At 38.9% G+C, this 25,000-nt stretch overlaps 1 protein-coding gene across 6 annotated transcripts in view; it reads right to left on the bottom strand.

Moving 5' to 3' along the window:
* Window positions 1–3,916: 3,916 nt before the first annotated feature.
* Window positions 3,917–25,000, bottom strand: part of EBF3 (early B-cell factor 3) — a 219,751-nt gene continuing 198,667 nt past the window's right edge. For 3 of the 6 annotated variants that reach the window (XM_015406549.1, XM_015406548.1, XM_015406547.1), the window contains exons 12-16: window positions 23,522–23,587; window positions 22,498–22,675; window positions 19,621–19,809; window positions 18,999–19,196; window positions 3,917–4,467 (exon numbers count right to left, since the gene is read on the bottom strand). In XM_015406549.1, coding sequence (XP_015262035.1) covers window positions 4,436–4,467; window positions 18,999–19,196; window positions 19,621–19,809; window positions 22,498–22,675; window positions 23,522–23,587 — 663 coding nt within the window. In that variant the 3' untranslated portion in view covers window positions 3,917–4,435. The remainder of the gene's footprint in view (window positions 4,468–18,998; window positions 19,197–19,620; window positions 19,810–22,497; window positions 22,676–23,521; window positions 23,588–25,000) is intronic. The other 3 variants (XM_015406551.1, XM_015406550.1, XM_015406552.1) reach the window with 2 other exon arrangements.

Below are 25,000 nucleotides of genomic sequence, written 5' to 3' on the forward strand. Positions count from 1 at the left end.
GACCAGTGCACCAAGGTCCAGTGAAGATAAACTGTATTTCACATGATGTGAACTTATGAAGCAGAACTTTGGTTCATCTAGTCCCATACACACTTACTGGTAGCGGCTGAGAGATGTCTTCCCTTTCCTGCTACCATGGAGCCTTTCAGTGGAGATGCTGGGAACTGAACCTGAGACATAATACGTGCCAAGTACATGCTCTGCCACTGATCTAGGCCCCCACTCCATATGCTAAAGATGCAGAAACACCATCTTCAGAAGCAATATCTGTCTACAGGTTGAACTTGCTCTTAAAAGCAATCCATTCACTTGTGTTCATGAGTGTTTGAAATGATTCTCCTTTCTACATTACATTGCTTTTATTTATTCTGTAAGCATCTGTGGGGTTTTGCTTGATTTGGAAGATTTTTAAGGGGGTGCTGCTGGTGGTGGTGGTTTGTGTTTGGATAATAGCTTTCATGCCTTGAGTCCCAGAAGATAAGGTGGGATAGAAATGTTTAAAAGTAACAAACAAAAAATACAACCAATGGTGGAAAATTCACTGAAATTTAAGAAACAGAACTTTATTTCCCCCCCCCTTCCCAAATCTGTACTTGTTAGAACCTAATGAAGCAACCAGTGAAGAATCTGGGGATGTTCTTGTTAATTTCCAAGGGGCTGGATTGTTTTCTTATGACAGATGTTATTACATGCTTGTTTCTCTACATCACTAGTCAATTACTAAAATCTTTATGTCGCTGTTAGTGAGCAGTATTGAAGATGTGTGCAGGATTATTGAAGATGCTGTCAATGTTTCATGTAGAAATACTTAAGTACATGGAACTCAAACTATTGAATATATACTTATGGGACGTCTGCTCACAGGGAAGGTCATATATCCCTCTTTGGTCAGAGATCTAAACCATGATCAGGAGTGTTTAAAATGGTAAGAAAGCAAATAAAGTTTTCCTTTCACATTTGTAAAACAGTCCTCCCCCAATTATTGTTTCTTCCAATGCCATTGACAACATGGAAGAGTTAAAGTAGTGTTTTGTGGCTATCTTTGTTTACAGAAAGAAGGGGACTGTGGACAGGACAGAAAATACATCATAAGAAGTATCCAGACTCACTGTGAGTTTATAAATAACCTTGCTGGTTTTTGCACAAGTGTTGCGAGCCCCTCCCCCGTGCGCAACACTAATCCTGTTTACTAAGTTTGTACTAGAGGGGATCCAGCACAATTCCCATCAGCTTGCTGGTGTCCAGCTAAGTAAGTCAGCCTGCCAGTCACTTGTGAGAGCATCATGACCCCCTAGGAAAATCAGTTACCTGGATGTACCATTGCTGAAGGTAACCTTGCACCTTTTATCACATGTTCATCACTTGGTGAGTGCAGCATCAAGCGATGATACATGTCTGGGACACTGGAGAATTCTCGTGCCATCTGATACTAGCATGAACACAAGAGTTTTCAATATTGATGTATTCAGGCATGTTCAGGCTATGAGATATCTGGTGTGTATGTATATATACGCATCTGAATCAGCACCTAGTTGAGGGTAAATTTTATGGCTTTAAAATGAAATTAAGAATCCCAACTGTTGTTGGTTGTGCTTTGTTATTTTAATAATCAAACCTGAAAAATTACCAGAAGTGAAATTCACAGACAAGAAATACTTTAATTAAATATTGTGTAAAATGAACATTTTTATACAGTTAAATATCTGAAAAAATGTACAGATAAAACAATCTTATTGTAGGGTCTTTAACAGTAAAATCTACCATTTAGTGAAATTTTCAGTTTGGAGACAATGAAGCAATGAGTGCATTGACTAATTAATCTAAAACACAAACAGATTGCATTTATGAAGAAACTTGCAAACTTTCTTAACATGTATGCATGACCTTTCTTTTAAGATCAAAACCTTACTTATACAAAATAAAACTGAGGCAATTCAGTTTCAAAGTGACTTCTTAGGCTTTCCCACTTAGCTAAGCCTTATTGGCTATCACAAAATAAATGTGAAATACATTTATTATTTGTGATATATTGAAGCAATTTTAAAACCTTTTATAAACATCTCCTGAAAATGTGCATTTTTGTTTAAAAAGAAAAAAGTGGTCCCTCCTTTTTGCTTTGAACTTCAGTTCTGCTGCAGTTTGCAAAAAATGTTTTGCGGTGCTGCATTTACAAAGCATTTAGTGCAAAGAAAGAGAGGGGTGGGGGAAATTAGTTGTTCTCAGTCTAAAGATTGGCACTAATAGGCACAATATATTAAAGAGGTCATTCCAGTTTTTAAATTACAGTCATTGCTGTAGGCCTTGCTACAAAACAAGAGTTCTGTAAATAAAAACAACTTATAAAAGTCACGTATGATCCCAATTGTATACGAAGCCTTTCTCTGTTAAACAGTGCTAGGTTACAGAGTATGTAGAGTGCAGCAGAAAGCAGACACACAAAGGAGTGACATAGCTGTATACCAGGGATACAACCAACCAAGCATTGCAGTGCTGTTACTGCTGGTCATTTCCATGGGGTTGAGGAAAACCTCACTGAAATGAACAAAATACGCAGAGCAACAGCAGATGGGTAGATTGCACCCTCAGGTTTGTGCTTTTGTACACCATAAACCATCCAGATGAAGGAGCGATTAACAATTGTGGTGTAAGCCTGTGATAAAACAGCACAAAAGTTCTTCAAAGAAGTCTACTTTTAAGGCATCCGAGAAGTTAATGTGGCAAACATTTTAATTAAAACATCAGAAGTGAATTTTATTTAAGCTTTCGGCTTCTGAATTTTTTTCAGTAAACACAGTTCAGCTATGTGGCAAAGTCATGGGTGGCAGATAAAATGACTTTTTACAATCTTTTTTTTTAATAAAAGAAACAAGGAAGAGAGAAAATGGATGAAAGAAGAAATTTTTTAAAAAATCCGGACACAAAATAGAACTTTTTTCCCCTTGTGGCTGCATCACATGCACGTATTCTACTAGTATTTATTACAGCCATGTGGCACGATTTTGTTTTAACTATACAACAAACAACTTTATTTCAAAATTATTTGTTCTGATAACTTAAACATAATATAAAAATAAACAATGCTTTTCCTCAAAATAACAAAAGGATGGAAAGTCCAAACAAATAACAACTTTTTGAAATACAAATGAAATGAATGAACACAAATTTTAACAGAAAAATATGAAGGCAACTTTTCTTGGCTTAATGCTTTTCACAGCATCACGATACCAGTCAATGACAAAAAAACCCCCATACATACAAGGAAAAAATAATGGAAAGCAATATACAAAATTTCAAAGATAAATACAATATTTATAATCAATATGTTACAAAAAAACCAAATTCCCTTGGTGATTGCAAGTGTTTATGTGAAAGAAAGTGTTGCAATGTATGACTATTTTATTCCTTATCTTTTTATAAGGAATAAAATTTGTTCTTCTAAATATTTAAGTGGATCTGAAAAAAATTCAAGACAAGTGTATAAATATTTAGCTACAACTTTGGCAAAATCACAAAAGTCTACAATTTTATAACCACATACAAAACACATTAGGGAAGAAGGATCTAGAAGTCAAAAGGACAATTTTCTGGTACAAGAAACATAGACTTCACAGTAGCCTAAGAATGCAATAGTATACAGTGCTAGCAAAAGTTGAAAAAATGTTGCAGATCACACTTCTTTAACAGGAAGCTCTAGCAGTGGAAGTATATTGTTACCAACAGACAGTAGCATTTTCCCCCCTCTGTCAGTGTGCTTGTTGAAGGCAAGAGAATTCAATATCAAAGTTACAATTTCTAACTACAATAAGTTACAAAGTTCCATTTCATTAAGATGAAGTTAAGCAATGGTAAACCCTCCCGCCCACCCCAGCTGCCCAAATTATCCCAAATCATATATTCATTCTTTTTTTTTCCAGTTTTGATGGCTCATACCTCCTTGGCCCCCTTTTTTCACCACAAAAAAATATTTCACATTATAGAGATACACAACTGTTGTGAATCTAGTTATGAGTACAGAAAAAAAAATGTTTTGGAGGCGTTTTCATCAGTGTTTCATGATAATCAAAATGGTGCATCCACAAAGTTTTTCCCGACACATAGCAAGTACTAGACATAGCCAAGACGTAATCAGAAACTTTATACAAAATAGGCGTCGCTTTTTCCTTATTCTTCAGGACCAAGAAATGTGAAAATATGAGAGAAGTTCAGTCAATAAAATGGAATTGTTCATGAAGAAATTGATTGTTTGCATGTTGATTCTTAATAGTTTAAATAAAATCTTTAAACAAAGTTTTTTTTCTTTTTTGTAGCATTTCAACACGTTGCTGATTGTATTTTGAAGATACTGGTTCCATCAGCACGTCTTATATACTAAACTTGTCCCCTAAAAAGCTCATCCTCTGAAGCTCGGTGCTATGGTATGTAAACAAAAATGAATTTACATTGGCGGGACTACAAGCCCAGACATAGCTGAAAGAGAAAGAAAAAGAGCTATTAATACAGATATCTATGTATATCCATGTACTACAACTAACAAGAAAAAAGCAAAACACCACCACCATGCATGAATATTCCCTAGTAGCACCAACTTACAATTTTTTAAAAAATATCCACCAAACCTATTTTACAAAATAGCTGGTCTGTGATCCAGAGTGATGTGATGTGACCTAAGGAAAACATTACTTAAGCAGCTTCACCCACAAATATGCAAGTTCTTGCACAAGCTATGTGTAGTATTAGGTACATGAAACAAAAATTCCACACTTGGAAGTGATTCCTTGGCTGCAGCTTCATTTGCTTCTGAATGCAAGGATACTGCACCAAGAAACTAGCTGTGATACAGGCAGGAATTTGTTACACTGGTAGAAGCCGCTTTCTGGACCACTGATGGATGTACATAAGCTTTTTATTAAAAAAAAACAAAACAGGTTGATGGACCCTTTAACATAAACATTTAACATTATAACATACTTTATTTAACATTATAACATCCTTTGCATGCAGTAGCCACTCGGATTTTATTTATTTTTTGGTCCTCTGTTTCTTCTTTAATAGGATGTCCAATTGGGATAGGGAGAGACCACAGAAAAGCAATTTTCTATAATATAATTTTATTTTTAAAATAAGCCTTTTCCAAGAGGCATTCTGGAAAGACTTCGAAAAGGATTCTGACATTTTTTTTGTGCAAAGCATCCTGCCTCCCACATGTGTGATATTTCTCTTAGCGTTTTGTTAATGGCAAACAGTGGCCCAGACTCCCTAGAGACTGCCTATGTTGACAGCTGAGAAACAACATGGTCACTTTTGGTAATGTCAGACAAGGCCAGCTCACTCACCAATCAAGGACCAGACACTTCTCAAGTTCCCTAAATGAAAATCTGACTAACCTTAGCTTTTTCTCTCTTTACAAGCACTCAGGCTTAAATGGAAAGTCTCAGTTTTGACATTTTATTAATTGTATTTTTATTCTAATAGCACACTGACTTTAGTGCCAATGACTTTCCAAAAGTAAAGTTAAGAAGTTAAGTACACCTGCTTTTTGCAGTCTGTCAGTCAAAGCAGCATTAAAAAAGGCAGAAGATTAAATTTTTCTTGTTAGTTCATTTTAAGGAAATGTTTAGAGACTAGTCTTATGCTCTTCCACATGTACTGTGCAAAGCAAAGGATATAGGGGAGGGGCCACAGCTTAGTGGTAGAGCATCAGCTCTGCATCCAGAAGGTACCAGGTTCAATCCCTGGTATCTCCAATTAAAATGATCAGGCAGTAAGTAGGTGATGTAAAAAATCTCTGCCTGAGACACTGAACAGCTGCTGCCGGTCAAAACAGACAATAGTGACCAATGCTTTGATTCAGTATAAGGTTCCCTGTGACCCAATGGCACTAGGAATTGTCCCAACTTGAAGCAGCAGCATTGAATGAAATGGCCTTGCAGAATCATTCTGCAAAATAGTGGAAAGCAAGCTGCTTGGCTCCTTGTGTGCCATTCTAAGGTCTGCAGGATGAGCCAGTGAGTGCAATTTCCTCTGCATTTTTAAAGCAAGATGGACAGTGCCGTGCAGCTCTGCCCCCACTTATCTTATACAAGACATTGATAGCTGTTGTGGCACATTGATTTGGATGAAGTAATAGAGGAAATGCTTATTAAATTTGCAGATGATACTAAATTGGGAGGGGTAGCAAATACAGTAATAGACAGAGTCAGGATACAGGATGATCATGACAGGCTGGAAAAAATTAGAATGAATTTCAGTGGGGATAAATGTAAAGTTCTGCATTTAGGTAGGAAAAATCAAATGCACAATTATAGGATGGGAAAAGACTTGTCTTGGCAGTAGTATGTGCAAAAAGGATCTAGGGGCCTTAGTAGACCATACACTGAACATGAGTCAGCAGTGTGATGCGGTAGCTAAAAAGATAAATGTGATGTTGGGCTGTATCAACAGAACTATAGTGTCCAAATGATGTGAAGTGATGGTATCACTTTACTCTGCTCTGGTTAGACCTCACCTAGGGCAATTATTGTGTTCAGTTTTGGGCACCACAATTTAAGAAGGATATAGGGTCAGGTCACACGGACATTTAATGCGGGCTTCGCTGCTGATCCCTTGCGCATTAAAGTTTCCTGTTCATATTGGCAAACCCGCCTCCCGCACCAAAGCGGGCTCAGTCCCGCGGTTTCTGGTCTTTTTATCCGTGTTTCCTGACACCTGTTGGAACAGGTGTTTTCCTTGTACTCGCGCTTTGAACGCACGATTTCGCCTATCTGGACAGCCATCGATCGCAATGGTTGCGATTAGGGGCGTTTGACCATTTCCCCCCACAATGAGATCCCCCCCCCAGGCTTCTGCCTGAGCCAGGCGGACGAGCAAAGTCCTCTGCAAGGTGCTCCAGGTGACAACAGCAGCTGCTACGGCAGGCTTTGGAAGGGAGGGAAGGTGGAAGAGGAGGCGGTGGTGGCGCAGGGAGCACGAGGCAGCGGTTTCGTGCGCCCTTGGGTTTGGCAGCGGCTGTGGCGGGGGGGAGGGCTTCTGTGGAGCGGACCCTGCTGGGATCTCGGGGCCCTGCTGGGAGAGATTCAGGAAGTGCCGCTGAGTCCTCAAGCTGTCTCCTGGGCCGCCCGGGTGGGCTGGCAGGCGAGCGGGCAGGTGGGTGGAGAGAGGGGAAGGATTTTCAGGTGAGCGGGTGGTGGAAGAGAGGGGCTGGCTGCATCTAATCAGCCCATCCCGAAGAAAAATATTCTCGATTAAATTAAAGTGGGAACAAAGCGGAATTACTGGGCCCGTGTGACCACAGCCATAGACAAGCTGGAATGTGTCCGGAGGAGATCAATGAAGATGGTGAGGGGTCTGGAGACCAAGTCCTATGAGGAAAGGTTGAAGGAACTGGGTATGTTTAGCTTGAAGAGGAGATGACTGAGAGGTGATACGATAATCATCTTCAAATATTTGAAGGGTTGTCATATAAAGGATGGTGTGGAGTTGTTTTCTGTCGCCTCAGAAGGCTGGACCAGAACCAATAGGTTGAAATTAATTCAAAAGAGTTTTCAGCTAAATGTTAGGAAGAAATTCCTGACAGAGCAGTTCCTCAGTGGAACAGGCTTTCTCAGGAGTTGGTGGTCTCTCCTTCTTTGGATGTTTTCAAAAAGAGGCTAGATGGCCATCTGACAGCAATGCTGATTGTGTGAACTTAGGCAGATATTGAGGGAGGGCCACAAGGTTGCATCAGTGCCTAGTTCTCGGGGCCCCTTTTTATATGCCAAGGGAAATGCCATTTGCCACTTTGGGGTCAGAAAGCAATTTTCTCCAGGCCAGTTTGGCCAGGGAATCTGGATGCTTTTTTGCCAACTTCTAGGCATGGAACAGGGGTCACTGGGGGCAAGGTAGTTGTGAATTTTCTGCATTGTGCAGGGGGTTGGACTAGATGACCATGGAGATCTCTTCCAGCTCTGTGATTCTATGAGTGCTACCAAAGGAGAAAAGACTGGACTTGTTAAATAGAGAGATGCTAAATTTTGTTGTTATGTTCTAGTTAGCTCCCTGGCAGGAACCTTTTGGTGTTTAAATTTTGTCATACGATGTTTCTCATTAATTTATGTACAAGAAACATTAATACATTTTTGATGTAATGGTGCAAACTTCAATTTCCCAGTTCATTAATTCCAAAAAATATCAATTTATCTCAGATTTGCTGTTGTGGTTTTTCTGAAAGCTTGTTGTTATATACACGTTTCTTATGTAACACAGCATCTTTGCTTGATTATTAATGTGCCTAAAGATGTAACACAGAAGACCTGGACTGGGTGCAGTTTTGTTCAATGCTGTTTGAAACCAGCTCAGTCCTCATTTTAAGTATTTCTTAAACTACTGGGGGGATGGGACGACCCTTTCTCAACAGATTATATTATTTTAAAACGCAGTGAAGGCTCAAAGTATGAGAAAATGGCATTCTTGTGCATCTGACAGGGTATGATCTACCCCAACTGTGCCTGTGATAGATTTGCCTTTACTTAATCAAACAGCCAGCAGCTGCATAGCATGGGAGAGACTAGAAAGAAAAGCAGGTATGCCAGTCTTACTCTAATCAGAGCACCCCAGACTCCCACTGCCTCTGCCACTTGTGGCACCTGCATGGCTGGTGGCTGCTCATGCTGTAACATAGCATGACATAAACCAAATGTGTCACATAAAGGTATGTCCTAAATTCACTATTTGCCTGTACTTGTCTGCTTCCCACTAGCCTCAGATTAGAGACTTACGTTCCGATCCAGAGAATCCATATCAGTAATAATACTCATTGATTTTCCTTCCCATACAACAGATGGGGAAGCAGATGTCTGCCCTAAGGGGGATGGCTTCATGAATGCTACTGTGGTATTAATGGGTCCTTGGTTCAGAGGGGAGAATACCATGCACAAGTCATCCCTAGCACATGTGGTCCACAGTTGATCACATGTAGCAACTTGCTTCTCTAACAGCCTACAACTTGCTGGGTGCTTATATACTGGGCTGTGTGTGAAATATACCACATGAAAAGTATGGGTTAAGATAATTCTAAAAGGGGAAAAAAACAATTCCAAAGTAAAACTTTGCCCATGAAAGTAACTTTCTTGTATAGACAGTTTCTATGAGGAATAATCCTTAGTCCTAGACATAGCTGAAGGGGTTAGGCAAATCATGAGCGTGGAAGTTTGGAACATGCCTTTGTTTACATGGAAAGATTAGTCACAGGTTTACAGATGGAGCATAACAGCCAGACGCTCTTGCGTTCCGACCCCTATGTGCCATTGCTTGGATTATAGCCAGATCCTGCCAGCTGTGAATTCCCCCAGTATGGCACAGTTCCAGTATAGTTAGCTCCTGCACAATGCTGCCATCAGGGCTGGGAGAAGCGGAGCTAAATGGTGGGGTACAGTGATGTGCAGCTCACTGTTTTCGGCCAGTAAGTGCTCCCTTGTGGCAATCACAGCTCTTTGGCAGGGGATGGAGCAGGGTCTTGGCTATCTGCTCTAGCAGCAAGCTCTCTGCCATTAATTGACAACAATAAATACTAATAACGCTATTACCATTTGGTAGCAAACTATTCTGCTAATTTAGTGCCAGCAGCAGTCAATGTAACTTCAGCCAATTTTCACCTTCTTATATCACAGGTAAAGAGTTATGCACAATGCTTTCAATTGTCCCTTGTCCATTATTAAAACAGTCTGTAACATGCAGTTTAGATATTGTAGGTTATTTTATGTTGTGTTATCCTGTATATCTGAAGCTCCTTCCACAAAGCAATAAATCATGATTCTTAAATGCAATCTTGTCCTGAAAAAACATAAATGTTAAGGCCTGCACCAAAAGATACAATCTTGCAAACAGGGCATGAACTCAAAGACACTATTACCAATGCCATCAAATGTGAGTTTATCACTCTTTATTTGAATGAAGTGGCTGCCAAGCATGGTGGTGGACTTAGACTGGGGAGACCTGGGTTCATATACTTGGATCACAGGATTGCTTTTGCATAATCTAGACAAGTGGTTCTCAGTCCTTTGTATCTTACATCCCACCAGTCGAAGAACCTTGTGTTCCACCATGATAGAAACAAAAAGCCCACATTTTCTCAAGGGCATTTATATGTTTACAGACATTCTGTTATTATAGTTATCATTTACGGTTAAGTTTTAAGGACATGAAAAACTGCAGTAGTATTGTTGGGAGTAAATTTTATTGCTATAGTTTTACAACACATAGAAAAATAATATTTCCATTAGTAGTTGAAAATTGTAATAATACTGCTGAGTATAAATTTTCCTGTTATGGTAACTGTAAATAAATAAAAAATTGCAGTTATGTTATTGGGACCAGTGTTCCATCTAAACTGAGTTAGTGTGAGCTAGCTCACAGTTTTTTAGCCTCCACCTCACACATTTTTGCCTTAGCTCAGGAAGGATGGCTCCAGGGCAGACTAATTTATGCAGTAGCCAAATTATTCGCTCACAGCTTTAATGCCAGTAGCTCACAAAGTAGAATTTTTGCTCACAGCTTAGAGGGCGCATTGATTGGGATTGGAGGATAGTGTATTCTTAGTAATTGTTATGAAAACTCTGCATCCCACCAGTTTATAACCACTGATTTAGCCTATATCACTGGGAAAGATAGCTGTGAGGATAAAATGAGAGACCCCCAATATAAGCCAACCTGAGCTCCATGTAGGAAGAGGAGATATAAATATGATAACAGGCCAACAGAAATGGATGTGATAAGAGCAGAATGACCAAAATATCTGTTCTTGGTCAACCCTGCTTCTAGATGATCTTCAGCATATTCTTACACACAACCCTAGACCCACTCATCCCATTCAATTCTCTCATTTCTACAGAACTCTTAGACACTTATCCACACTAACCCTTGATCTTCTGTAATCTGGGGCAATGCTATCATGAGGAGGAGAAACAGCACACAATCTCCTCCCAGGTGGTCCAGGGTTTTTGATGTTACTTTTGATATGGGCTCCTGTGCCATGAAGGTAACATGAAAAGGGCTATCTTTCCAGCCTCTGTCAGAACTATAGAACCTTCCTGGGTTAAAACCAGGGCTATTTTTGGGCAGGAACGCACAGGAACGGAGTTCCGGCTGTCTCCCAAGTTGGCCACGCCCAGCAGGAACTCATTAGCATAATAGGCCACACCCAACAGCAGAAACTCATTAGGACTGGCTACATTAGGGGTGTGTGGCCTAACATGCAAAGGAGTTCCTGCTACAAAAAAAGGCCCTGGGTTTTGACAACAAACAACGTAAACAGAATAAGAAGGGAAAGGTGAGTGTGGCTGGATGACCACACTTCTGGTAACATGTGGGTGCGGCCTAATGTGCGAATGAGCTGTGTTGTCAGGGGTGTGGCCCAATATGCTAATGAGTTCCTGCTGTTGGGTGTGGCCTATTATGCTAATAAGTTCCTGCTGGGCTTTTTCTACAAAAAGAGCCCTGGAAACCCAGGAAAGTCTATTCTACACACTGTTTGTAGAGTCGCTGGCTGCCTTGCATCCTTATGTGTGATTAGCAACTGAGGAGGAGAAGCTCTCTTTTCCATAAAAGGCACACTGGTTATCTGGGAACTATATATCACTCATGAGCCACAGGCTAGCAAAACTAAGTCGACTCTTTGGCCTTAGTACATATAATATGAATAATCCCATAGATTTCATAGGGTTACTTTCAAATATGAAAGCAATCTGAGACCTTATGCCTAAAGAATATTGTCTCTGATGGTAATCAAAGTGTTACTATTGAAATTCACTTGGTAGAGAAATTTCTTGGTATGGAAAGAATTTTGTTTCAAACTTTATGATGCAACTAATAGCACAACACTGGGGGGAATGTTTATATTTTCTTGCTTAAATTATTAAAGGCATACACGGAGGAAAATGTAAAGGCAAGAGTGCCATCCTAAACAGGGTCGCACCTTTCTCAGTCCATTAACGTCAGTTGGCCTTGGAGAGTATAATTCTGCTTAGGATGGCATTGTTAGGCTGCTATCCTGTGCACATGATGGGGAGTTACTTTTGAGTAAATATGCATAGAGGTGCTATGTAATTTCATATTACCACAAGAAAAGTCTATCAGAGAGACTCAAAACTGATAAAGAAGTGATTTACCTAACGTGTGCTTTTTACTTTTCCAGACAACTTTATTAAAAAAATAAACTAGCCAGTTACACAACCCATATGCCCATATGGGAATAGCACGCACCTCTTGATGAACACTTGAGTAGCAACTGCACAGTGGTGTATGCCCTCTGTCTTTCCCTCTCATAGCTTAAACGGTTAATATCTCTTTACAAGTTGGAGAAGCCAAATCATTGTGCCGTCAGCCAAGTGTTGCCTCTCTTTAAAACAGAGCAGTGCTGAGAGAAAAAGAGAGGGGGCCCCCACGGACGTTTGCTGTCATGTCAGGCTCTTTGTCTTCTGCGTTAAGGGATGAAGACTGAGGTACGTGCACCCAGCCATACCGGTGGCCATGACAATCTTCACCACCACTTAAGATTCTAGATTCAGAGAAAATTATCCCTGTTCTCATCTTCCTGAGTAAAAGGAAAATGGCTACAACAATAAATACCAGCCATTACTTTTTAAGGGAGAGGAGCGTGGGAGAGATAAGTAGGTGACCAGACTACACTATAGGTGACTACACGGAGCTACATATTGTACCAGCTAATTAACTATGCTGCATAACTCTAATATTAAGTTAAGAGCTAGCTAATAGTGTTTGTTATGGATATTCCCCAACTGGCGCTTCTATCACAGTTTCCCTGATCCATAATTTGCATCTGTGTATTTATTATCAGAAAGAATGTGAGGGATGGAAGTTGTGTGCAACAAAAGCTATATGCTGATGCACTAGGCTATAGCATTGTATACATGCTACCTTGTGCCCATTATTTTGATCATTTTGAAGTTAACAGTAGCAAAGACCTTCGTGTATCTTGGCAGCCTATAATCCCAAACTGCTCTTTATTTTATTTACTGTGACTTTGGACTGATGAGAAAGCAGAATCCCCAGCAAAGGAGGCAACAGATGATTACCTTGTTTTTTCCTAGTCTTTCTCCCTTTCATATCTTAGAGGAATGAGGCAGTAAGGTCCAGAATAGTACCACCTAAGCAACAGGATTCCTAGATCAGGAATTTAGCTTCCTAGTTTGAGGGTCTTGTTACATTGGTTTTAAGATGATATAGAAGAAGCAGTGAGATAAGGTGAAAATTGCTAATCATTGCAAAAATGCCAATATTTTTAAAGTTGAAATTATCTCAGGACATGATCTTTGGCTATTTTGCACATGAATGAACACAACTTGATAACTTACAACTTTATGTTTGAATTTCGCCTCTAAAGAACACTGACCTTAGGTGAGGTGAAGCAATTTGTGGTATGTGACCCACAATCGGCCATTCCATTGAGGAACTTTTATAAGGGAAAAGGATTGTAGTCTATTGCAGTGTTTATTGTACATATTGTCTTGTTTTACTGCACTGTCTTGTACCTTTGTATTTTGTACCATTCTCTGTATTCTTTATAATATGCCTTAAACAGTTTTCTATTTGCTAATTTCTATGACCCTAGTCCTACTGCATTGGTTACTAGACGTTATGTGTTATATGATTGAATTATTTTTCTATATTGTGTAATCTGCCTTGAGACTCAGTGAGAAAAGCGGTCTATAACTGAAGTAAGTAAATAATTTTGATGCTGCTTGATATATATGCAGATCAACTTCCTTTTACAAAACTATTTCTCTTGCACCTTGTTAGATCCACTTCGAGAACACTATCATCTCTTCAACATAGGTTGTGTGTTGGATCAATTTATACAGGTAGGAGAGATTTATGGTCCTCTCTAGCTCTGTACACCTCTCTTCTATACCATCTGTAGCATTCAGTACAGAGATTTACAACAGTAGCCTAAATGACTACTACTCAAACTTATTCCATGGTCACATTTTCTCCCTGAGAATTGTTAGAAGGGATTTAGCCTAGTTTTATAATGGTCTCCAACTTTGCTTTGTGAATGCTGTATTTTGGGTGGTGGTAAAATACAAAGTAATTTTACTCAATAGTTTAATATGACAGAAAGAACCTTCAGACATTGGAGACTGCCCAGAAGAAATCAGCATTAATAGAATCCTCCTGATGTCAGAGATTCACTGCATTCTTCTGCCTTGCTTTAATACTAATTTATTAATTGTTAGGATAAAATATCAGGTACATCTACATTGTAAGCATTTGTTTTCTTCTTTAATATACAACATTTGTCACGTGAAAGTATTTTTGAAACATCATTTGATTATATTTTTAATAATCCAGCAGAGAACCAGAATGAAACACATTTGAAGATGGCACTAAGGGCCACTGAAGCTAGCATCATGGGCCTTCACCCATTTTCACATCATTACAAGCTCTAACAGAATAAAATGAGGATAGAACCCACACAGTATACATTTGGGGCCCATAAGGTGAAATCCTATTTTCTTCTCTCAAAATGCCCAGTTCGCTGTGTGTCTTTCACACACCCAGGCAAATCATGCACTTGCTTTGCTATCATAAAAGTTTGCTGCTTTGTTCCTGAAGCTGCACTCCTGAGAGTTATTAAGGGTGGAATTATCAAAGCGACTAGGAGCAAAAGTTTCACACAAGCTGCTTTATCACAATCTGCTTTTATAATCTCACCCTTGTTTGGTAGGAATGTGGATTCAGACGATAATGAATAAAGACCAGATTCAAAACAGGCCAGTTCTTTTAACAGAACTAATCTGACCACAATAACCTAATATTCAGTAATGTTTGGAACCATTTTGGCACTTTGATGTCTGCTTTCAGTTTCCCAGCCAGTGGAAAGGGTAGAGGGATACTATAAATATGTGTCTAATGGGGACACTCAGAAACCAGAACTGTTATTCCACCTTCCCGCTGAACAGGATTGTCCTGAGGTAGCATTTCTGTGCTCATCACTAATCATTGCACTATTTTAGTGGCTTTGGGAGCATGTTCTGGTTCCAGATAAGCAATGGGGCTTTTTTTGTAAGCTATCTCAATATGCCAACTAAGAAAGAGCTTAGCTTTGTATCTGAAGGCAGGTATAGCTACACAGACTGGGAGCGGGGGCAGGGAGACCAAAGATATAGACAGAAGAAGAGCTTTTGTTCCCCGTCCCCACAAAATGCTTGGCAGCAGAAATAGAGGCAAGAGGCTCAGCCTTTCCTACCAAGAGCAAACACAACCATGCACCCCAAAACTGGACAAGATGGTAAAGTCCAATGATAAGGAAGGATTATCTATCTATCTATGTGTGTGAAATTGAGTGCTGCTGAGTCAGGATTTGAGATCTCACAATATCTCAGTTTCATGTAAGCAGCAATGCCTTTTTCCCGATTCAAATCCACTTTCAGCAGCAATTAGTCCAGGGAAGGAAAAAGGCAAAGCAATCTCCTGTTCATGCGTAATCAATATACTAGGGGTGTGTATATTTTTTAAACAGCATTCAAGCATGTAAGGAAGAGAAGTTTGTCTTCTGCTTTGCTTTACTCCAGTATCTGATAAATTCTTCTTTTGGTCTGACTCTGAACCCAGAAGTCAGTTGGGTTGGGAGAAAAAAATGCTGAAACTAACAGGGCACAGTGAGATAAGAGGCTTGCCAGGAAAGGTTAGATCCTCTTACTCTCACACTCCACTTTTATTTAATGGGGGGGGGGAGTTAAGATTTGTCTCCTGCACCTCTCCCTCTTTCCATGCTTAAGGAGGTAAAATTCACTTGCACATCTATGTTGTCACAATAACTTGTGCTTGCTCTGCACCTGAGAATTTGAGTTGGGAATCCTTTCCCCTATTGCACTCAAATTTGACAGGGAGGAGACCTTTAGTGAGAGGTACAGCCCCTGAGAATTTTATCCCGATTTGTTAGGATAAAAGAGGTACATCTGTAAATGATAAACACATGAAGAATCTTGCAGTTCAATCCTAAGGACATTTTCCTGGGAATAAACCCCACTGAATAGACCTTAGTTGGATTCTGAGCAGACCTGCTTAGGGTCACTCTCTAAATGTGTAGCAACTACAGCAAAGTACATAAATAAGATTGTTAATGAGCAAAATGAACCAAATCCAAAGACAACATCTCCCTATTATTTTGCTGTTCCTGTAATTTAAAACATAACCTATCTATAGGTGCATAGGTTATGGTGTCTCCTCTCTCTGGTGACATAGCTGATTCAAGCATGATTTTTTAATTCCTTTCTAAAATGTATGTCTTGTTTTTGTAGCCAGTAGCTCCTGAAGCAGCTTAAAGATATGAAGAGTTCATACGATAAGCCCTCAACAAAAACAACACAAACATGAAATCATAATTGGTGGCACTGTACTCACATGGGGACTAGGATCACTTTATGTTATAGTAGGCACCCATGTTGACAGTTGCCTCCCTAGCACATCAGAAAGACAGATTAAACTTCTCTCACTTTATAATATACTGGTGGTTTTTACGTGGGGAATTATTTAAAGTGCATGCTTCCCCACATGGATTTTGAGGTGCTACTAATCCTCATGAGAGGAAAGTATCACTTCATTATGCACATTTGAATCTACTTTTTCCTTTCCTTTTTTTTTTTTAAAGAAAATCTCTGACCTGATTATTTCAGTACACTTGTTTCCCCAGCTTTATGATGCCTCATTTTTAATCCGGGTAAAAGAACTACCTACTGGAAAATATGTATAATAAACAATATTGATGCATTCCTTTGGGAATGTCATCTTCATAAGTAAAAGATAAGAGCAGGTCCTCAATATAACCAGTACCCCCCCTCCCAAGAAAAAGACAATAGAAATTACATGTGTATTGCCAATACTGAAACAAATGCAAAGTCAGTAAGATAAATAGTCAATGTACAAAATATGTAAAAAAATTAGTGAGCTGCTCTGCTGTGTATGAAACCCTGACCCAGAATCAGATCAGTGATAAATGATTTAGCAATAGGCTCCCCATGAACATAGTCACTCATAGTCAACCTAATTCCAGTTCAAGATTTGGTATGTAGCAGAACAGCTGCCTCATTTTTAAATATTTTGTATATGTGATACTTCTGGCTCTTAACTTTTGCTGATGCCTGAATAAACTGGTAAAGCTACTTTACACTGAGTGAGAGGACCACATCTTGTGGTGGTAAACTGCATGACATAACTAACTTATGGAATTCATGGCCACAAGATGCAGAGAAGGCTGCCAACACAGATGGCTATAAAAGGGGGTAAAACACATTAATAAAAGATAGGGTCATCAATGGTTGTAGGACTAAAGGACTAAAAGGAAGGATTTTCAAAGGAAGTATGCCTTTGAATGCCAGTTACTGGGGAAAACAACATTAGTCTCTGTGCCCTGCTTGTAGGTGTTCTTGAGGCAATAGTTTCACGAATGTGGGAAATTGGTTGCTGGACTAGATGAACCCTTGCATTGATGCACCAGGGCTGCCTTATACTGAGTGAGACCACTAGGTCATTCTGATTGTACACACTGTGTAGCCCAAAGGCTGAGGTTCTATCCTGCCCTCCACTAGAGACCCCATAAAGAGAAATGTAGCATATTAACTATTGCATCAATATTTTTTTGTGAACCATGGGGTAATGCCAGAATTCCAATTTTATGCCAGATTGCTATGCTTACATTGAAGAAGAAAACTTCTGGTTTGAATTCTAGAAAGAATTGTCCAGCCAACAGAACAGTGAGTCAGGGCAGGTTGTAGATTCCCATCACTGGATATTTTAAAAGTAATTGAGATAAAAATCCCTTAGGGATAGCATCTTTAATGGGCATGGATTAGATTGATCTCCTCAATCCCTTTTCCATCCCCACCAATGATATTTATTTTATGTTCCAGAATGTCTAAAACATGTCCAGAACTTGGAAAACTTTGGGTTATGTATGTGTGAATATAATGACATGTGATTATGATATTCTACTCTACCAATATGCAGAGCGTAAAATGTGACTGGATGCTTTTGTGAGCTACGACTTTATTCTTTCCCAGTATGTTTGGAGAATGCCTTGCTTCTGCAGTGTAAATAAATCAATACTAGTTGTGCTCCATTCTACCAAGGATATGTGGTGTGAAATGCTTAAAAGTGTGTTTCTAGTTTCAGATGGAGTTGAATCTCGGGTTGAGGCAGGTTTGGGCTCTACATTTGTAAACTGAATGGTAATGTTTTGGAGTGGGGTTCTTTTTTTAATGAAAAGCCAACTCTTTAATAAAAGTATTTACAGTTTTTTACAACTTTCCCCCCCTTCTTCTATGAATTTGCCCATTTCGTATCCATAACTGCAAGTTGCTGTGTAAATTCTACAACCTATTTTATTAGCTATTTATCCTGACTTCATTTTTATTTAAAGGCAATTTAACTAGAATAAGCTCCAATAAGAGCACAACACCTTTCTGATCTGCGAGAGAACGATAATAATGCCGAACATACCTTTAAACATTTTGTAAAGATTTTCAGCTTTCAGATAATTACATGAGTAGGAAATGCAGCACATCTTGAAGTACTGCCGATTAAAATGTGTGTATCAAAAATGCATGGAGAAAATGTATAAAGAAGTACAAGGATCTGTGAGGAATGTTCAGGGTTGTGTGTTTAGTTTAAAAATTAATGCATAAAACCTTAAGGGAAAATGCTGGGAAAACAGCTAGTTTTTCTTCTAATGCAAGTCTTAAAATCAAACCGGCATATGGTAAAATGGTCAGCTATGTTTTGTGCTATGCATTTAAGTGTTAAATATTAAGAGACCTGAAATGAAGGCTATTTGAAAAATGAAACAAAACACCAACAACTAAGGGTTTTGGAGATCTGAGTTTTTGTTTTTAGTATTTGCCAGTGATAAATGCTATTCTTCTAAAGATCTGAAATTTAAGGTTCTAATGTTTGTCTGAAAAAAAGCCTGCAATTACACAAAAAAATGATACAGAGATCCAGCTCACCTTGAAGTCCATTTCCATTTGCACTGGTGCAAGATGGTGGAGGAGATGCTTGGGGCCTGACAACAGGAGCAAAGGCGCTCTTTTGTTTCACTGCAGAGATGACATTGGCAGGTGAGAATGAGAAAATGCCGTGTGTACTGCTACAGTTTGAAGGGAGGGTGACCGAAGAGGCTGCCATGGTAGGGCTTGACGGCACTACTGCAATAAAGCAAAAATAATCAGGACTCATATTGTGGATTTTTTATGGCAAACATGGAAGGGGGAAAAAGATTGATGGGGCTTTGCCTCTTATAATACTAAAAAAAAATCTATGCAAAAGCAAAATGCGTTGGCTTGCCACGCTCTGGATAACAGGCAAACTCTTTTGTGTTGGACTTCTGTTGCAAATTGTGCAGTCCAATCTGGTTCTTTTTTTTTCCCTTTTAAACCAAGATTATGGTACGGCATATACCAATATATTTGCCATGTTCATTTTTTTTAGTGTCCAGCCTCCAGAGTCACCCCTCCTTTTATCCAGTAGCTCACATTGCACAAAAATAAAACAAAAGTAAATATATATAGATATATTTTGGCAACAAATAAGAATCTATGTAATGATTTTTTTCTAGAAAGAGACACTTACTGCCATAAGGTGAGTTGGCTGAGGAGCCATTAAGAAATCCAGGAGAACCAGGTACGCCAAGATTGGGCATGCCGGCATTGCCATATCCATTCATGCTATTGCTGACTGTGTTGTAATTGGACTGCTGTGGAGTACTGCTTGGAACATATCCTCGCGGGGAAACACTGCTTGTGTTGCGACTGTAGCCTACTGTGTTAGGGGAGGAAAAACCCATCCCAAGAAAATGATTATTTAAGGGGGTGAAGGGTTTCCCAACCGCATCATACATTACATTCTTTTAATTGATTGCACAGCTTTGGTCTATGCTGCCTGCTACTACCCTATCATCTCTTTGCAGTTCAAGATAACCTTATCATGCCAACCCTACTTAAATCATCTGTGATCACTCTGTGTTGTCTCTGCTCCTAGCAGGGACAGCCAACAAAAGCTCCCTTCGATCCAATTGTGTCAGTTTCCTTCACATTTGTCTTTAGTAGCAATTATCAACAGGCTTGATTGCTGGTTTGTACCAACATGCTGAATGAACATTTAGCCTTTCTAGGACTCCAAATGTCAATATGGGCAAAAAGGGGTAGGGAAAACGCTTGCTGCAGTAATCTAACTATAAAGCATTGTTTTTATGATTGATATTTTTATACTAAAGATAAGCAAGTGCTCCCACTGGGTACATGCCTCAATGAAAACCAACCCTGCTCCAATTTACAGAGAGGTTTTATGAGATTAATTTGACACATGTGAGTTTAATGGACACATACTTTGTAAAAGAAGAATTAGGAGACTTAATAGCAAGAGAGGAATGCAGTGGCCCTGATCCAGAGAATGTCAGTCATCATAACTAATTTGTCCTATTAACTTCAACATGACAAAGGCACAGCTAGCTTTCTCTAGATCACAGCTAGTGTATTTTTTCCTGGACCGAAAGTCAATTTCTTTGTTATAGGATGTAATATATTCAAACATATATAAAAAGTATTTACCATATTAATCCTAGTCTTGTACATAACCATTAGGGGTATTTTTCAGGTTTGGGTATACTGAACATTTTTTTAATTTAATTTTTATTTATTTATAGTATATATAGTCTGCCTTTCTCATAGTGATTCAAGTCAGATTACACATAGCGAGTCAGTACACACAACAAAATGGGATGTTCAACAACCAAATGACCTAGCCCTGGTTATGATTATGGTTTATGTATATTGGTTGTAATTGGGCCCCTATATGTTTTAATTTGATATTATCAATAAATACATGTACCTCTTTTTATAAATAGTTTTTATATTGGCCCTCCTTTCCACTAACCTTTGTTTGGTTTTGGAGTTCTTTGTTAGGTTTAGTTTTTTTCCCTTTCTTGTTCCTGCATGTTCAACAACCAATACATTAGGATTTTAGAAGTCAGGTGCTTACACTCACCATTATCAGTAGGATTTTCCTGATTTCCTGGGCAATTTCTCTCTTCTAATTGGATGCTTGCAAGTGATCATGAGCTCTCTCAGCCAATCACCATTGGATACAAGCCCTAGAGAAGGAATGTTTAAGGCTCACAGCTGCTGCTTTGAGCCGAGGACATTTTCAGAGAAATGAGAGACTCCACCCACCAGAAACTCCTTAAATAGTAGTAGTAAATAAGGTTCTCCCTATAGTGGACAGTAAGGGTGTGCATTTGGTATAAACTGAGCCAAAACCCCCCCCATACCTTACCAGTATTTTTTAAGATGGTTACCGAATGGGGCTGCATATTCAGGATTTTTGGGGCTGCCAGATAGCCAAACTTAAAGGGCATTTAAAGGGATTGGACAAGCTGCATGAGTCCACACTGAGTCCACTCAGAAGGTGTTTAAAGGGCTTGTAGTCCCTTTAAATGCCTTCTTCAAGCCATCACTGCTTGTCCTCCATTGTTTCCAATGAAGGGGGAAAGGGGCATCTAAAGGTATTGCGGTCTCTTTAAAGACTTTCTCCAAGCCGTGTGACTCTGGGGTGAGTAAACTCTGAAGGCATTTAAAGGGCTTGTAGTCCCTTTAAATGCCTTCTTCAAGCCAAGAGTTCACTCCGAAGGCATTAAAGGGACTGAGAGCCCTTTAAATGACCTTTAACTGTGGCTATCTGGTGGTCCAAAAATCCTGAAAATACGAATTTTTCGGATCTGCCATTTTTAGATAGCCTAGTAAGTAGCCCACTCTAACCGGCTGAAAAAATATCAGGAAAACACTAATAAGGCATTTTTCTGGTATTTTTAGGCTCAGTTTATGCCGAATGCACACCCCTAGTAACCACTGAGTAGCCCTTTTACAGTATCTAAGTTACAGTAATTACATTTGTTGCTACAATTCATACACAATTTCATAACACATACTTAAACAGTACATGTGAAATTCATAAAGAAAGTAATATTTTCTAGAAATGTTAACTGTGATCCAAAAATCTACCCCATACACATGAGCTTTGAATGTACATCTGGAATTGTTTTTACAGTTGTTCCAATTTACCAACCCTCATCATATACTAACCTCTCCTCAAACATACAAGATATGCATGGAGGTGGCTAGTTAATCAGAAATGTTACAAAATCCCAAGTGCATGTATATTAGCGTCTCCAACAGGCTGCAACTGTTGACCTTCCAATTTCATATTATTAGTTTTACAATAATCAGTTATTACATGTTTCTGAATTTTTATTACATCTTTTCAGTAGAGATACTCTACGGCATGGCAGAAAAAATAAATCCAGGAGTCACAATTGTCAAGGAATACAGTCAGCACACCACTGGATGACTGAAAATATGATTCCTGGAAAAGAAATGGTAGAACAAAAAGGATAAACTTCAAACTCCCCCACCCCAGTTTTTTTGGAGACACAATTCTTAAACTTTCACATACCTTGGTCGTTAGCTTGTGATGTTTCTGAAACATTAACTGCTAGCTGGCTGCTAAATGAGTTTACCCCCATCATGCCAGTGTGAGCTGGAGTGTTGGCAAGTGTAGGAATCTGATTGTGGTTGCGTGGCACACTGTACAATGCTTCTGCAATATCAGCTGCTCGTTTCAGGATGATTTCCTACAAAGTAGCAAAGGAATGAATTTCTATCACATATCCCTATTTAGAATCAGGTAATAAATATGTGGTGTAAATTAATAAGGTGGATGTTCATTTAACAAAGCGCTGCATTAGACATACACCTGGAAACTTACCAGAGATAAATCAGAAGGGTAAATAATACAGGTATACTAACTAACATTTCTGCTAGTATCACATTTATTATTTATTTGTTTGTTTACTTCATTTATATCCAACTTTTCTCCCCAGTGGGGATCCAAAGAGCTTACATTGTTGTCTCCTGTTTTATCCTCATAACAATGCTATAAGGTAGGTTAGGCTGAGAGTGTGTGGCTGACCCAAAGTCACCCAGCAAGCTTCTGTAACAGAGTGGGGATTCAAACATGGGTCTCCCAGATCCTAGTCTGACACTTTAACGACTACACCACACTGGCTCTCAATTGTTTTTTTTAATTGTACTTTAATGCAGCAAATGCATTCTCAATAGTTTCCAATATACAGTGCATATTTATACGTTATTTAGCAGGGCTTCCTATTAGCCACCAATGCACTGGACCAAGTTCAATGTTATTCTCATCTTAATTACTTCCTATACTTTTGGCATCTGTTACCAAATTATTGTTTCTGATAAGAAAACTGGCTGTAAGAAGAAAATGGTAAGACAAACCTGAGCGTCCCTTAGAGGACTGTTCACCTCAGACTACCTTCAAGGTGGCTGACAAAATTACATTGTACACTGAAAGAAGGTGCTTGTGTACTGCCAGGTTTACAAACAGCAAGTACCCATTTGTTACATTTTCTGTAGGTGAGTAAATACATGTGTGAGAAAAGATAAAGAGGACCTACCTGATTGTTGTGGGGCATACCATACAGGGCTTCGACAAGGTCAGCTGCTCTTTTAAGTAATACTTCCTATAGGAAACAAAAGTGAATAGGATTTTTTTTTTTGCTTGAAGTAGAGTTTGTATGGCAAAAGCAACAGAGAACAAGCATGTGTCCCCAGTATTGCTAGGATACTACGGTATCTGTCCTTAAGAATACCTGATAAACAGGGCAAAGTATATGACATAATTGCTTGATGCTAATGCTATAATTTAGCTGGAGGTGTTAAAAAGATAGGAAGGCGTTTTGCTTAGGGGTGGGGGAGACAGTGTTTGTGATTTCAAGTCTAACTTAGATATGAGCTTAAAAATAATAATGAATTTCATATCCAGCTGTTCAATTATGACTGACTAGAAAAGGTGTTTGCTGCTGTAGCATGTAGCTCTAGTGCTGAATTAGTGAAATCAGTGCTTGAGGTTTAATGATGTAGTCTTATGGGTATTAAACAAACAAACACATGGTAGAGATATGAAAGGCACAGGCATCACATTTGGCTGTTAATTCCTAGCACTTTAGTGGTGAAGAACAATAAGTAATTTTCCATATCTTAATTAAACTGGCAGAGTCCTTAAAGACAACATCTCACCCCTAATTCATGCCCCAAATTTGCAAGTGAGTTCAATGCTTATTCCTCTTTATTTTGAACAATAAAGTGAATTAACTTGGGTTAATCTAGTTCTTTCATAATGACATTAAGAAATTTTTCAATTAACCTCTTTGACTGCATGTTGTAAAGGACTTCATAAATGACTTCACATTCAGAGAGTGTTGAGTACTTGTGCCTGGGGGCATGGATGCACTGAATTTTGTCTTATCCCTGTCTGCATGCCTACCTCCAGTTTTACGATTGGAGAGGATTAATCCATAGTTTAGTTAATTTTAAATACAAATGGACTTAAATCTTAATTTTTATCCTTCAGCTGCAATAAAATTTGAAATTTGGTTTCAGTTTTTGAGGGGTTTGGGTTGGGGGAGGAGGTTGTGTGTTTTGGAAAGATGTGCTACCAATTATAATTTCAGTGCTTTTCTCAAGGATTGATTTATGTTTTCATTTCATTGTGTCTAATCATTTTGAAAATGAGCTCTTCTGTGAACTAAGATTCAAGAAAGCCTAATCTAGAAGTACATAAAGGTCAAGTGGAGGAATACAAGTAAACCAATCCCATGTATTACCAAATTCTTACACTGCAGGCATTTCCACATAGAATTACTCTGCAAATCACAATGTGTAATAGTATTACACATGGATACTTCACTGATTGTATATACATTAGGAAGCCAAAATTCAGCATGGCTTCCCATTTTGCATAAATTAGAGATGGAGAGTGAGAAACTCACATGTAGGACTGTCACACATTATGATCTATGCATACATTCCAACACAGAAATGTCCTTGGTACACAAATTAGACAGTGTGTGGAGACCTTTATCCTCCTCTTGGTA

This window comes from Gekko japonicus, unplaced genomic scaffold, assembly GCF_001447785.1.
Source record: "Gekko japonicus isolate JY-2015 unplaced genomic scaffold, Gekko_japonicus_V1.1 scaffold23, whole genome shotgun sequence".
Lineage (NCBI taxonomy): Eukaryota > Metazoa > Chordata > Lepidosauria > Squamata > Gekkonidae > Gekko > Gekko japonicus.